This window comes from Molothrus ater, chromosome 21 (assembly GCF_012460135.2).
Source record: "Molothrus ater isolate BHLD 08-10-18 breed brown headed cowbird chromosome 21, BPBGC_Mater_1.1, whole genome shotgun sequence".
NCBI lineage: Eukaryota > Metazoa > Chordata > Aves > Passeriformes > Icteridae > Molothrus > Molothrus ater.
In genome coordinates this window covers 8483493-8498780 of record NC_050498.2, presented here as the reverse complement: position 1 = coordinate 8498780, position 15288 = coordinate 8483493, and the positions used below count along the sequence as shown (strand labels likewise).

General features: G+C 53.6%; 1 protein-coding gene across 1 annotated transcript in view; it reads right to left on the bottom strand.

Annotated features, from left to right (window-relative positions):
- DOC2B (double C2 domain beta) overlaps positions 1-15288 on the bottom strand; it is a 31283-nt gene that overhangs the window by 5895 nt on the left and 10100 nt on the right. The window contains exons 2-4 of the mRNA XM_036395210.2: positions 14235-14314; positions 8273-8347; positions 5531-5640 (exon numbers count right to left, since the gene is read on the bottom strand). Coding sequence (XP_036251103.1) covers positions 5531-5640; positions 8273-8347; positions 14235-14314 — 265 coding nt within the window. The remainder of the gene's footprint in view (positions 1-5530; positions 5641-8272; positions 8348-14234; positions 14315-15288) is intronic.

The window sequence follows — 15288 nt, the reverse complement described above, 5'->3', positions numbered from 1 at the left end:
GCTCCCAGGGTGACCCAGGCTGGGACACAGAGCAGGTCTGCCACCTCCTGCCCCAAGGCCAGGGGTGATTCCCACACCCAGAGCATGGGAAATGTCACACCTCGGGCAGGTGAAGCTCTCCCAGCCCTGCTGGGATCCCGGCGTGCATCCCAGTGAGGTGGTGCTGAGCCCAGGCTGTTTTCCATGAAAAAAGCTTTTCCATGAAAAAGCCACCACTGCCTTTCCCTGAGCTGGCAGCTCATGAGTCATTCCTCTGCTGCTCCTGACAGAGGAGCAAAGTCAGTGCTTGCAGGAGCCTCTGCTTGCAGCTCCCGAAATCCCAGAGGGCCAGGAGGGTGCCCTGAGGGAGCAGCAGTGCTGGGAATGGGGAAAACCATCCCCATGCAAAGGGAGCATCCTGCATCCCCACTGGAGCCATGCAGGGACTGGCTGGGCTCCCTGCCCACGAAGGAAAGGCATTTATTTTCCCTTCCCTTCCATCCTTTCTCCTTAAAAAAAAAGAAAATACCCAGTCCTTTTGGTGTCCATCTCCCCACGGGTGGCATTGTGCCCCCAGGGACCGCAGGGGAAGGGGGGAAGGTAATTAAAGACAAATAATGCCCTGTGATTCCCACCTGAGGGTAAATAATTGCACACCACACCTCTGGCCTGCTCAGCATCTGGATGGTTTATCCACGGATGGGTTATCCCTGCCCATAAATCTATTTATCAATAGATTATTTATCTGTGGATGCTTTAGTGCCTTATCCAAGGATGCTTTGACCAGCCTCACGCTCACAAATGAGCAATGAGGAAGCGAGGAAGCCGTGGGGATGTCTCAGTGCCACAGCACAAGGATCATCAGGGCTGGGGAGCAGCACAGAAAAGGGGTTTGGGAAAAAAAAAAATGACATGAGCAGGAAAACAGGGAATGCTGCTCTCCAGAAAAGTGTGCTGGATGCAGCGTTACTATAGATACCCACAGCAAAAACCACCCCACCACAAGGCTGAAATCCTCAAAGAGAATCTCAAATGCAGGCACAATATTCCCCATTTCCTCTCCTCTTTCTTGTAAAGAACAAAACCAGCAAAGGAGCAGCAGCAGCTCCAGAACTCCACTGCACTTGCCTGGAGTGTGGAGGGGACAGGAGGGGACAGGAGGGGACAGGAGGGGACAGGGGTCTCACGGGGAGCTGGCAGCCCAGGATCTGTGCCTACACCCAGCAATTGAGGAGTGGTCCTGGCTCCTGGGCATTCAGGGTTTTGGGATGGTTTACCTCTTAAAAACGTGACAATTCTCCTGGCAATGTCCAGGGAAGCACAGCAAGATCCCAAACACAACGTCCTGCTTGCTATGAAAGCTCAGGAGCCTCAGGATGGGCAAAAGCCCAGGAAGGAAAGGTGAAAAACTCCAGTGGTGGTGGCAGGGAGAGCATCTCCAGTGTCATGCTGGGAGGGACCCACTGGGCCCTGTTTCAGTGCCCTCAGGGACATGGGAAGGCCCTTGGGAAGTGGTTTTTGGCACTGGGAACTGTCCCTGCCCTGAGCAGCACAGTGGAGCTGGAGACACCTCCAGATCCCTCCCAGCCCCGTTTTCCCTGTGGCACCTCTGGTCCCCACATTTGTGCCCATGTGTTGTGATGCCCAGAGGGGCTTTTGTGCCAGCTCTCCCAGTGCCTCAGCCCCCAGTCCCAGTTCCTCTTCCCAGCTGCAGTTCATCCCCACTGGAATGGGATTCCAGCACTGGCCCAATCAGTGAGTTTTGAGTGAGATGAGCAGGAAGCTCCAGCCCCATCCCTCCCTTTGGAAAAGGGCAGACTGCAATCACACCAGCTTGGATTTCATTAGGAGAAATCCATGTGATGGAATTTTTATGCCTTGGGTTAGAAAATCAGCCCCATGACAAACAGCACGAGATGCCTCTGGCAGCCTCGTTCCCCTTCCATCCCCAGCCTGGAACTGGAGCTTCACCCCTTCCTCATCTCTCCTTATTAATCCCCATCCCTCCAGCCTGGTGTTCCATTTGATATCCTCACTGTGGGGTCCTGATCTTTACATTAATGGCTGTGAAAAGCACCTTGGAAGGAAACTGAGCAGCAAATGAACAATCACTGCTCATTAAACTTCTCCTCCCTCCTACTCAGCCCGGGCTCCTGGGCTCCAGCCCTGACTCACTGAGCAGCTCCAGCAGCTGACTCATGGCTTCTGCTCCCTCACACGAGCTCCTTCCCAGTGTGGAAAGGGGAAATGGGGGTCAGCAAGGACCCTTTTCCATAAAAACACCCAGAGCAGAGCCTGAGATCATCCCCTGTGCCCAACATCCCTTATGGCAGCAAGGGAGGCTCCCCGTGAGGAGCAGCTGATGCTGGCTTGGTTCAAGGACAGGCAACGCCAGGCAAGGAGACAAAATAACACTTTGGGAAAGGCCAGTTCTCCAGAAAACAAAAGGAGGGTTCCATCATGGGCTCCACCACAAAAGGCCTCAAGTCTGAGCACAGAAACCACAGCAGGAATGAGCTGTAATTACAAGTGCACCTGCAATTCCGAGCAAACCTCATTCATCCAGACTAAAGCAATTTGGGACCCCAAACCTTGAAGTGGCTGCACTCAGCTTATTAGTCCTGATCAAATACTATTTTCTGAATAATACATTTAATGAGTCATGATGTTTGTCAAACACATGATTAAACAAAGAATTCCTGGCATTCGTGGGCTAGCTGAGTAGCCCATGAATAATGCATCAGCTCGCCAATATATCTGGATATGAATAATTGTATCCAATATCTGGCCAGCTCGGGTATTTATTATGAATGCAATTTATTTATTGTATATTACATCTATTATTTAACTGGAGGAGATTGTATTCTGCCTGTTCCAGCTTCCCCTGCAGCATTTCTCTGCCTCCCCCTGACATTGTTCCCCGTGCTGGGAATGGGGGCTCCAGGGTGGGATTTCCCCCTGGTGCTGGGAGGGAATCTGTCCCCAATCCCTTCCATCTGTGCACTCCAGTGTGTTTTGCATGGCTCTGAACCTGCCTTTTCCCGGGCTGGTGGGTGGCTTCATCCCTGCTAAGCCTTGGGCTACACTCAGGGATATTCAATTCAATGAATGGATGAGACCTTTCGAGATCCTCCCACCTGCTGCTCTCTCTATCCCAAATATCTGCTGCTTTCTGAGGGGGTTGGCTCATTAACAAAATCCTGCTTGCCAGAGCAATTAGCTGGGCTGCCTTCACCTCTCCTTCACCTCGGGGAGGTGAACCCTGCTGGCTCCTGGGCTCCAGGACAGCAAAGTCACCGCACCAGTTCGGACAAGGCCACGCAGGGATGAGGGAGAACCTGTCTGGCCATGATATGGGGCTGGGGGGCTTGGGCAGGAGGGGGTCCGACACCCAGCTCTCTGGGATGTCCTGACAAACGCCACTTGTCCCCTCCACAAAGGCTGCAAGCGCTGGCAGGGTGCCCCATGCAATCCATGCTGGACACGTCCCACCAGGTGGGCAGGGAAGATTTTCTCTGGGTGCTTTTCCAGCTTCCCTGGCACGTCTCCAGGCTGCAGGGAGGCAGCTTTTGATCTTGAGCCTTTATTTTCACATTAAAGAGGCTTTGGAATTGCATTCCCTGCCCAGCTCAGCACCAGGGAGGCTCCCAGGGAATGGGCTCCACCCAGACCCACGGGAGCATCACTGATGCTCTTTCAAGCAGCACCAGCTGCCTGGCAGGAGCCTCTCCTGATTAACACAGGGAAAACCAGAGTCCTGCTGGCTTTGAAGCTGCCTTTTCCTCGTGGAAAAGGAGATATTTGGAGGGGAAGATGGATGGGTGAAGCAGAGCACCCAGTGCATGGAGATGTTTCCTGTGGGAAGCAGCACTGGGGGAATGAAGGGCCAGCTCAGAGCAGAGAAACAGCTCCAGCCACACCAAAACACTGACAGATGGCCAGTTTAGATGGGATATTGGGAAAAAAATCCTTCCCTGGGAGGGTGGGCAGGCCCTAGCACAGGGTGCCCAGAGAAGCTGTGGCTGCCCCTGGATCCCTGGAAGTGTCCAGGATGAGCTTGGACAGAGCTTGGAGCAACCTGGGGCAGTGGGAGGTGTCCCTGCCTTCTTTAAAGTCCATCCAGCCACATTCTCCTGCAGACTGAGGGGTCCCAGGTGGGCTACAGGGGTCCATGCACAGTTTGGAGCTTTGGGGAGGGCACAAGGAGCTCCACAGCACCCAGGCTGGCCGGCAGGAATGGGATGGGGCAGAGCAGGGGGGAAAAGGCAAATCCAGCCCTGGACATATTTTGGTGCGTCCCCCATCCCACAGCTCCCTGCTGCCTCCAGGATAAACAGCCCTTCCCAAGGGAGAAGCAGCTCCCAGAGCCCTGGAGGAACGGGGGGTCGAGCCCTGCTGCTCCCTGTCGCCTTCCAGCAAACAACTCAGCCACCATCTCCTTACAAACCCATTTCCACGCTTGAGGAGGCTGCAAACTTCAAAGCCTGCAGTGAAAAAAAAAAAACCCACCAATAATAACAACAAACTGGAGGCTTCCCAGCCCCACCAGCCTGCAGCACTTCCAGCATGACTAATGCTTTCCAAGTGAAATAATAATCCTGGTGCTGAATTTCCCATCACCCTGCACTCTGCAGACAACAGGTGGGCTCTGCCCTGCCTCAGCCCCGAGCAGCACCTTTCACCAGGCAGCTTTGAGCTCCTGGCATGGGGAAAATCACAAATCCCCAGGGCACCTGCAGGTGAGGAGGGTGGGATTGCAGCCACGGAGCTGGCAAAGCCCTGAGTGCTTGGAGAAGGATGTAAAATCCCTTCTTTGCCAGTGGATCTGACAGCAAATCCTGCAGAACAGCCCCAGATCAGGGTGGTGATGGAGCAGCTGAGGCTGCCCACAATTCCTGCCCTCATCCAGGTGGGGCAGAGGCCAAAACATGAGAAATCTTTGCATTCACAGGTATCAGCTCCCTGCAGAGCATCATTCCAAACTCTGCCCCTGCTCACTTCCACCCTCACACAGCCTCTGCCAGCCCCAGGGAGATGCTGAATGCACAGACTGAAACAAAATAAAATAAACCTTCTGTGAGCAAAACAAAACAAAAAAATAAAGACTTACATTCTTTGCTTAGTTGGACAATAATTCACAGGTGCCTCCAGCTTTCTAACAAAAAGCTCAGCTCTGAAAGGGGCACAGAATTCCCTGAGATTTTCTCAGCAAGACACAAACCACAAAGCCTCAACACGTGAGAGCTGGGCACGGAGAGTTAAACCCAAACCACAGCACCTGGGCAGGCAGGAGCCAGCCAGAGGGTTCTGAAATTCAAGATGCAGCAGGAACAGGCTCCTCACTGCTTCCCCCAGCCCAGGCTGCCTGTAAATCATCTCTCAGAGGCCCTGGGGGTGATGGATGCGCGCAGGGCACCCACGCCAGCTCTTTGCTGTGCTGGGGATAACTCTGCCCTGCTCTGCTGGGAGCAGCTCCAGCAGCCTCCCGTGGGGCTGAGCAGGGGTGGGGTTGTCCCTGGCGTGGGGAGGGGGGCATGGAAGGGGGACCCACCTCAGCGTCTTGCGGATCATGTCCTCGTCGGTGATGCCGTAGTAGGTGAGGGTCTCGTTCCACGTGGGGTTCAGGGTGTTCCTCAGAGTTTTGGTTCTCAGCTTGTTTGCCTGACAAAGCAGAGGAGGTGGGGTCAGTGGGATTGGTCATCTGGGCAGGAGAGGAGGCCCAGTGTCACCGTCACGTTTTCTGGAAAATCCCTTCGCCAGGATTTCTTCTTCTGGGAAGCTGAGAAGCCTCAGAGGAAATCGAAAACAATAATTATCTGATTGTTTTATCTGATTGCTTTATCTGATTGCTTTATCTGATTGTTTCTCTTGTGTTTTGCTGCTTTGGAATGTGGTTTGGAGATTGTTTATCCAGCATGTGGATTGTTTTTACTTAATGACCAATCACTGTCCAAGCTGTGTTAGGACTCTGAGGAGTCAGCCACGGGTTTTTAATTAGTATCTTGTTAAACCTTCTGTAAGGGGCCTTTCTCTATTCTTTAGTATAGTTTTAGTATAATATAGTATAATATTATAATAATATAATATAATATAATATAATATAATATAATATAATATAATATAATATAATATAATATAATATAATATAATATAATATAATATAATATAATATAATATAATCTTAGCCTTCTAAGAACACAGAGTCAGATTCTCAATTCCTCCTTCGTCCTGGGGACCCAGCAAATGCCACAGCCCAGTTTGGAGATGAAGGGGCAATGGGTGCTGTCACTGTTCTGTCCCAGCACTGGAACCCTCATTGGGGTGGCCTAAATTCACCCCTAATCCAGCAAAAATCTGAGGGGCAGGGACACAGCAACTCACTAATTTCCAAACCATTCCAACCCCTCATCCTGCATCCTGGAAACAGCCAGCAAAGTGGGAACCTTGGCAGAGCACACGGACAAGGATTTCATTTAAGCAGTAAGAGAGAGCAAGGGAGGGGAAAAAAATCCTTTCTGGATTAAACAAAAAAAAAAAATGCTGATTTGCTGTTCTGGCTGTTTGTTCGCACTCCTGCTCCCAGCACAGTTCTTGATCCTGCCTGGCTCCAAACAACTTCCCTGGCAGGTGTTTTGTCAGCACAGCAGCTCCCTGCAGCAGGAGGATGGGGACAGCAGGGCTCGTGTCCCCTGCACGGATGGGACATCCTGGCACACAGCCACTCCCCAGCTCAGGGACAGGGATCTCCTCACTCCCCGAGCCCCTCTCATGTCTGGGGACAGCAGAAAAAAGAGGCTGAGGCTGCAGATTGGGCTTCTCCACCCGGCTCCCAGCCTGGCACCGCCTGGCAGAGCAGCAATTTTCCCTCTAATTAGGTGTCAGACAACTCAATCCCTGCCTCAGCTGCTGCTGGGCATAAGAAACTCTCAGCACATCCATACCTCCAAGCTGTCTTGTGGATCCTTGTGGGGAGCTGCTGCATTCCCCACCCTGGGTTCACGAGCCCTGAGTGACCAGGACAGCAGGGAAGGTGCCCCAATGGCACCACAGCCTGCTCAGACCTGCAGGCACCAGATCCTGATCCCTGGGGCCCCAGGGATTGGGAAGGAAAGTGGGCTTAGCCAAGGGGGTGACATGAACACCACCCAGCTGCCAGAGCTGCCCTGGGAAGGGACACGAGCGAGATCAGAGGAGCTGAGCTCCGGGAGTGCCTTTTGCTCCCATCTGGAATGACTCAGGAGTCAGCACCAGCTCTGCATGGGGATGAACCCAGCCCTGCTCCCGCACCCACGGGTGCCTGAGAGCCCAAATCTGGGACAGAAACACCCGAGGGACTCAGGGACTGTCCTGCTGCAGGAACAACCAGCCCAGGGCAAATCCCAAACCCTGAGAGCTGCTCCCCTCTCCCAGGGCAGATCCGGGCGGTGCCGTTTGGAACAGAGCACAGAGATGGGGCAAGGAGAGGGTCCCCATGGCTCGTGGATCTGCAGCTCCTGTGCTCCCTCCCCTCCTGCCTGCACCAGCTCCAGCAGAAATGCTAATCAATGGATTTGCAAAACATGGGAATGATGATAATATTGCTGATGAGAGCGCTCGCAGCTCTGCTCGCAGCGGAAACTCAGGATGTGGTTAAAAACTCCCTCTGCCACCCTGAACATTGGGAATTAATCCAACTGAACTGTAACAAGTAAATACACCTCCCTCCCCCCCACCCCCAAAAAAAAAAAAGGTCTTTCCTTTAGTGTGGAATAAGAGTGCAATTAATATTCCTAACACACACATCGAGCATTTAAATTCCACATCCCCATCACTTACACCCAGCTCTCACCACACATCAATATCTTTAATTACTCTTCTCTCCAGCAAGTGCTGAACCTAAGGAGATGGAAATATTTCCCTTATGATTTATACTCTGTTTTATTATGATCTGAGGGGTTTTAAATGCAAAACAATAAGGGTGGGGAAAAAAAAAAAGGGAATTAAAAGGGTCTGATTTGTTTATGGCTGAGGTTGTTTCACTCTGGAATGCAGCATTCCCATGCTGGGCTCCCAAGGTGAGCAATCAGGGCTGGCACCTGGCTGCCAGCCAGTGGTTTCCCAGCAGGGCATTTTCCATCCCTCTAAGGACGGATTCAACCCCAATTCTCTCCTCCTGCTCTCTCTGAGCACCTTTCACTCAAGACACTCAAGGTCTGGGTGCAGCAGCCCCTGGGTCAGGAGCTTCTCCCAGGCCTGATTTCCAATGAGAAGCTGCAGCCCCAGGAAAGGAAGGAGAAGTGAAAAGGTTTCTCACCTTACTGGCTCCGGGGAGCAAGTGCAACTTGACATAGGGATCAGCCAAACCATTGTGGTCCATTGGCTTCAGGCCCTGCAGAGGCAACAGCAAAGAGCAGGAATCAGGAGGGCAGTGGGAGTGCCTCGGGCAGGCAAGGGGGCCTCACTGAGCCCATCCTGGGGTCTCCACGGAGCTGCTGTGGCTTCGCCAGGATTGGGAGAGTGGGTTCTGCAGGATCCAGGCTCAGCATTCCAGTCTGTGCATTCCAGGAGGGGCTGTGGGCAGCTCCTCACCTGCACATGGCAGCATCCACCCCTCCCTCACTCCCTGCCAGCAGCCAGCTCTGCCACCCTCATCACCATTCACTTGGGGGTGAAAGAGAATCAGTGCAGTGATTTCCCAGCTTTGAAATTACAGGGTTCTGTCATTTAACAATTGCTTCTGAGCAAACACACACCTCTGCTGTTGTGGTGCCACTTGCAGAGGGTGTGATAGCACCTACCTACTCCCAGCTATTAAGGAAGAGCAGCTCCAGGCCAGTGGGAGGCTGATGCCAGCCAGATGCTGTGGTGTTCACAGAGTAAATTTGGGGTTGCAGGAGCACCAACGCAAGGACACACTCCCTGTGGCCATTCCTGATGGGTTTTCTACAAGACCCTCACAGTTCTTAAAGGATGATGTGGATCAGGTTTGTTATCAGGGAGGGCACAGGCTGTGCCTCTGTTCCTCTTCTAAACCCCCTGAAAATGATCCAGGGGTGATGCACAAACCCAGCTCAAAGCCACACCTGCACAGACCGCATGGAAAAACAACTCCACAGGGCAGGGAGGCAAGTCAGGAGGGTGAAAAACGGAGCCTAATTTTCAGCAGTCCTAAGTAGAATTGAGGATGGCTCCGTGGTGGAAGTCCTTGGATTATTTCCAGCCTGGCTGTGGGATCCCTGCAGGAATTATTGCTGGGCTGGCTGAAGGCAGGGCTGTGCCTGGATCAGAGCAGGGCTTCTCTGCAGAGGTACCCATCCAATCCTGGCTCCAGGGGGATGCTGAAGAGTCCTCACAGCCTTTTTGTGAGGAGCAGAGTGCCTGGATAATGAGTGTGTGTGTGCAGCTGCCAGGGATCCGGTGGCAGGGAAGCATTTGTATGGACTTCTGCACGCAGAAGGAACGCAGCCATCCAGGATTTGGGCAAATCCAGCAGGGAAATGCTGGGGGAATCATTTCCATGCCTCACAGGCAGGGAATAACTCACCCAGCCTGACCCACAGGGACCCTCTCTGAGCTGCAGTTTTGTCCAGGATGCTCCTGACCTTGGGAGTGTCTCTGACTTGGAGCAAGGGCTCTGCCACAGAGACAAACCTGCTGCCCTGGGGCAAGGGAGGCCAAATGGTGCCCAGCAAAGAGGATTTTGCTTCTACAGCAAAGCCAAAAGGATAAAAATACCAGCAGTGAGTGGAGGTGAATGTGCTTTGAGTGCAGCCTCGGGGGCGATGTCTCTGGTCCAGGAGATGATGAGGATGGGGCAGGCAGGGCAGGAAGGGGCTGGGCTGTCCCCAGACTCTGCACAGCCCAGTTGTGCTCTCCCCAGCCTCCCTGGCCAGAGGTGCCCAACCTGCACAGCAAATGAGATCAGCACCGAGCAGGCAGATTCCCAGGAAAATGGATGGAGAATGACAGGCAGCTCTGTAATTCACCCATCAATTCAGCTCAATTAAATTACCTTCTGAGGAGGCTATTAAAGGCTTTTTTAATAGATGTGCTATGGAAGATGGAGTGACAGGAGCCTGGAAAATGGCTCCTAATGTCACGTCTACCTCCCTCCCGTGTCACTTGATACGTGTTTGGCACAAACAGCTGAATTTAACAGGGCTCTGCTTTGCAAGGATCCCTCCCACAGGGAGGAACCCCTCTGCTTCCCCTGGGTGCAGGGACCACCAGCCTGGAGCTTCTCCAAGAGGGATGAGAGGCAGAGAGGGACAAGACAGAGAGGGACAAGGCACAAGAGCCTCCCCCAGATCCATCTGGGGCAAATCCTTGGCTCCAGCCCTTCCTGCTGCTGCTGCTGCGCTGATTTGTGGAGCTGAGATTAAGTTTCTCCTTTTCTCCTCCTCTACCCAACCCCAAAAATCTCTGCTGCAATCCTACAGAGACCTCCAGCTCCCTGCATGCCAGGCTCTGCCAGCTGCTCCTCGTGCCAGTGACATTTAGCTAATCAATAGGGTTTAATTACAGCTTGGGCTAATCGGGGCTGCCGATTAACGCCACGCTAGAGGCGTCCAGAAATCACAGGAGATGGATTCATCCCATCCTTCACCCCACAGCCAGCTGCCTGCCCAAAAACCAGCCTGGATAATTCCCAGGCTGAGGCATCCCATTCTGGAAAAAAGGGGGCAAACTGCATTTCCACCCTGCCAGCCCAGAGGAGCCCGACAGCTGGAGGAATTTCCCTGCAGTGATAAATATTTATGAGTCAATACATAAGTAATGCTCAGTGCAGACCTTCAGCACTCACCTCGGGTGGAAGGGAGGGAGGGAGCAGCCAAATGCTCAGTGGGGTGGAAGCTCCTGGGTGTTTTCTGGCCAGAGGTGCAGGGAGAGCAGGCCAAGGATGCTCCAAAGGGCAGCAGCTGCCTGGCATGGCCTGCCTGGGGCCAGGAGCTCCTTCACCATTGCCCTGCAGCCCCCTGAGGCTCGTCCCAGGCACCTTTGTCCCAAAACCAGGGGACCACTGGAGCTGTAGGATGGCACAGCCTGCTGTGTCTGTGCTGCTGCCGGCCCCTATAAATCCCCTACAGCAAATTGGGCTCTGTGGGACTGAGCACAAAGTGAGATCCTCAGCAAAGCCATGGCATGGCAGGTGCCTGCACATTCACCAAATCCTTTCCCATCCTATTTTCCAGGAGGGGGTGATGCCCGGCAGCACACCCCAGCCCTGTCCCACGCAGGGCAGCAGAGATACACACAACCCCAACCCCAGGGCTCGTGCAGGGGAGAGGGAGAGCCCTCCTGCCAGCCTGGCTGCTCCTGCAGTCCAGGAATGAGCTCCCACAACGCCCTGGTTTATTCTCCTATTGATCCGAGCCGAGCTACAACGTGTCTGAGTTCAGCCGTGCCTGAAGTGTGACAGGCGGGGCTGCTGCCAGCGCCGAGAGCCATCGGGGCCAGGTGCCTGCTGCCAGCCTGGCTGCTCCTGCCTTTTCCTGGCTGCTCCTGCCTGTTCCTGCTTTTTCCTGGCTTTTCCTGGCTGCTCCTGCCTTTTCCTGGCTGCTCCTGCCTGTTCCTGCTTTTTCCTGGCTTTTCCTGGCTGCTCCTCCTTGTTCCTATCTGCTTTTGCCTGCTCCTGCCTCTTCCTCGCTGCTCCTGCCTGTTCCTCCTTGTTTCTGTCTGTTTTTTGCCTGTTCCTGCCTTTTTCTGGCTTCTCCTGCCTGCTCCTCCTTGTTCCTGTCTGTTTTTACCTGTTCCTCCTTGTTCCTGTCTGTTTTTTGCCTGTTCCTGCCTTTTCCTGGCTGCTCCTGCCTGTTCCTCCTTGTTCCTGTCTGGTTTTTTGCCTGTTCCTGCCTTCTCCTGCCTGCTACCACCTGTCTGGGTGACACCCAGAGCTTCCCAAATCCTGCTGTGAACTTACACCCCTCATAAACCCCTCAGGAAAACCCCTCAGCAATGTTCCCAGGCACAGCAGCAGGGTGAATTCCCACGTGGAGTGAGGCCCTCAGAGCAGGGAATGGCTGGTGGAGCACCACAGGTTGGATTGAACCTGCAGCTCCCCAGGAGTGATAATGGGACTCGTGAGGAACAGCAGCAGATATAAAAGTGCTGGAGATTAAAAAAAAAAAAAAAAAAAAAAGATAAAGAGAAGTAAAATAAAGGGAGAGAGGGGAGGTTGTTTGAGGTTACCAGAGAGAAAGAAAAACGTGTCTCACGTGGCTGGAATAGGTTTGAATGGCTGCTGGCAGCAAGCAAAGCTCCAGGAGCTGCTGGAGTTGGGCACAGCATTTCCCTGGAGGGTGACAGAGGTACCCAGGAGGGCAAATCCAAGGGTAAATCACAGCCCAGCACTGCTGGGGCTTTTCCCCCACCTCCTCCTCTGCAGCTCTGCTTGTCCCAGCCCCGGAGCCAGCGGGGTCCTGGCCCTTACCTTTCTGTAGTCAAGTTTTGGCAGCTTTCCCCAGGCGAGAGATGAAATGAGAGCGAGCAGATGGCAATGTAAATAAAAGAGAAAAATGGGAGAATGAGAGCAGAATGGAAATGAACAGGACTCCAGAGCTTGAATGTCAGGGTGGCCAGGGGGGCTCTGCCCTCCCCGTGGGCAGGGGGTGATGCTGGGGTACCCCCACACCCCCGCGTGGGCACAGCAGGGACCAGGGCTCTCCTGTGCCAGCCCTGCCTGTGCCATTGCTGATGTGAGATTTATCAGCTGCTGCCCAGAGCTCTCCTTCCTCGCTGCCTTCCACCCACTCCAAACCCAATTAGAAATCTCCTCCCTGGCACGGCTCCCGTGTGCGCCGAGGGAAGCCTGACCCGGCGGATTCACAGGAGACGGGGAGGGAAGCAGAGCCCAGAGTCTGCCTCAGCCCTGCCCTGCTGGCACCTGAGGGTGCTGCCCTTGCCAGGAGCAGCTCCAGGAGAGCCGGGGCTGGTCCCTCCACACCCATCCCCAAAATCCAGCTTTGCTGCTCGTGTTCCAGCCATGGAGCACGGCTGAAACGAGCCATGGAGGGGGGAGAGGAGCATCCTATGGAGGCAAACAGCGTGGTCTGGCCCTCTGGGGGGGCTCAGCCTCTTCTTCTGCCTTTTTCCAAACCCCCCATCCCTTCCCAAGATCCACAGGGATTGAGTTGTTTCCCCCCAGCCCATCAGGAGCCCTCTCTGGTGGTCACTGGGTGATGCAGAGGGGAACCCAGCAGCATCTTCCACAGGCTGAATCAGGACCTCAGCTCCCCGTTCCTGCTCCCAAATGTGCAAAAAGCCCCTAATTGCCTCAATCACGCAGGCGGCAGCACTTTGGGGCCGTGATTAGCAGCATTTAAAAGAGCCATTTATAAACCGACAGCCGGTCACAGTAAATAACAACATCGGGATGGGCTGCTGGAAAAAGCATCAATCATCAATCCCAGCTCGTCACGGGGGATGAGCAGCCGGCTCCCGAGCCTGGGAACGCCCTGAGAGGCAGGGGTGGAGGGGAAGGAGAGGGCAGAGGGGTGGGGAAGGTGGCGGAACCCAGGGATGCTTGGCACAGCCATGGATGAGGTTCCCTTGGCACAGCCATGGTTTGGGTTCCCTTTGAGGGGAATGGCAGATTTGTGTTTCCAAACAAGCCGTGGGTCTGCTGGTAGATAAAACCAGCACTGGGAGAGAAAAGAAACAATGGGAAGGATTGCACTGATTGATGAATGGAAAAAGAGATTTGCTTTTACAAATAAACTTTAGGCTTGCTGATAAACGAAGTTGGACATTGAAAGATGAAAGAAACGACGGGGAAGAAAAACTCCTAAATTTCATAAGAATTAAAAATTAAAAGGGAGGGTTATACATTGGAGGGAAATCTTTGGTATCAGGCGTTTTGGGGAGTCTGAACCTCTCAAGTACCTCAGCCAATGGGGAAAGAGAGAAGGGAAATTGGGATAAAAAGGAGGCTGCATCCTCCAAAAATTGGAGAGATCACAGGGGAATGCCCCATGGCCTCTCCCTTTATTTGAATAAAGCCAAAAAGGACTCCTCTGTCTCCTTTTTGGACATAAACCTCTAGTGTCTGTGGATTAATTTTCCTAAGACCTTGGCACAGGGATGGGTGAGGTTCCCATGGGTCAGATTCCCTTGGCACAGCCATGGGTGAGTTCCCCATGGGTCAGATTCCCTTGGCACAGCCATGGGTGAGTTCCCCATGGGTCAGATTCCCTTGGCACAGGGATGGGTTGGGTCCCCATGGTTCAGATTCCCTTGGCACAGCCAGTCCCTGCTGTCCCCACAGCCAGGCTGAGCCCTACCTTGGCTTTGTTGATGGTGCAGTGCAGAGCGTTGTTCTCCTGGTCGTAGAGCAAACTGAAATCCAGCGTCCCCAGCGCGGCTGCAAGGGAGGAGAGATGTGATTAACCTGCTGCACCCTGCAAACACGGGGCTGCTCTCCCTCTGAGCACTAAGGGAGCGTGTGGAGATGCTGAAGAACAGGCTGCAGGCATTATAAAACACAAAGCATCCTGCTGGGAGCCCTGTTATGAAACGTGGCCATTCCCAGGTTGGCACAGCCCTGGGAGAGGAGTGAGGGATGAGTGGGCGCAGCTCTGCCAGCACTGCAGCCTTTGCTTCCGTGGGCTCTCACCTGGCTTATCCCCATCCCTCAGCAGCCTGACTGCAGCCAGCAGCTTCCTGTCCCCCAGGAGGTGAAGGATGTCCCCTGGGAAGGTTTTGGGAGTGGCTGGGACACAGCTGAGAGCTGCTGTTGGCACATCCTCCCCTCCAGCGCCGCTGGCATTCCCAGGGCGTGTATTTGTATAGTGACACCTTCAAACAAATGAGCCACCAGTGGGATCCCTTCCCAGCTCCAATCTGGCTGCAAACTGTAAATTAAACCCAGTGAGGATGGAAATACTTTCCTGGTTAAAATGAAAAACACCAACAGCTTTTAATCAGCTCAGTGCTCCTTTATGGCATCCTCGGGATCCAGGAGTGGCAGCATCTCCTGGGATGGGACACAGGGATGGGGCAGGGGAGCAGAACAAAACCAGAGGAGCCTCAGCAGCAAAAGCCCTTTTGATTTGAGAAATTATTTCCCTTGGGATGATCTGAGCACATCTCACTAATCCAAAGCAGAGGAAAAGCCTTAAAAAGACAGGCTTCCCAAAAAACACGGCTTAACCTTCTCCAAGGCTGCCAGGCCTGATTTGCACACCAAAGCCTGGGCATGGAGCAGCCTCTCCCCTGGCTCAGCTTTACCTGCCACCAGCCTGGAACTTCCAGGGTGGCTCTGGACCCAGCAAACCCCACTTTTCCATGCCCACCTTCCCCAAAAGAGTTTTGCCTGAGTGCTGCCCTGCCACCAAG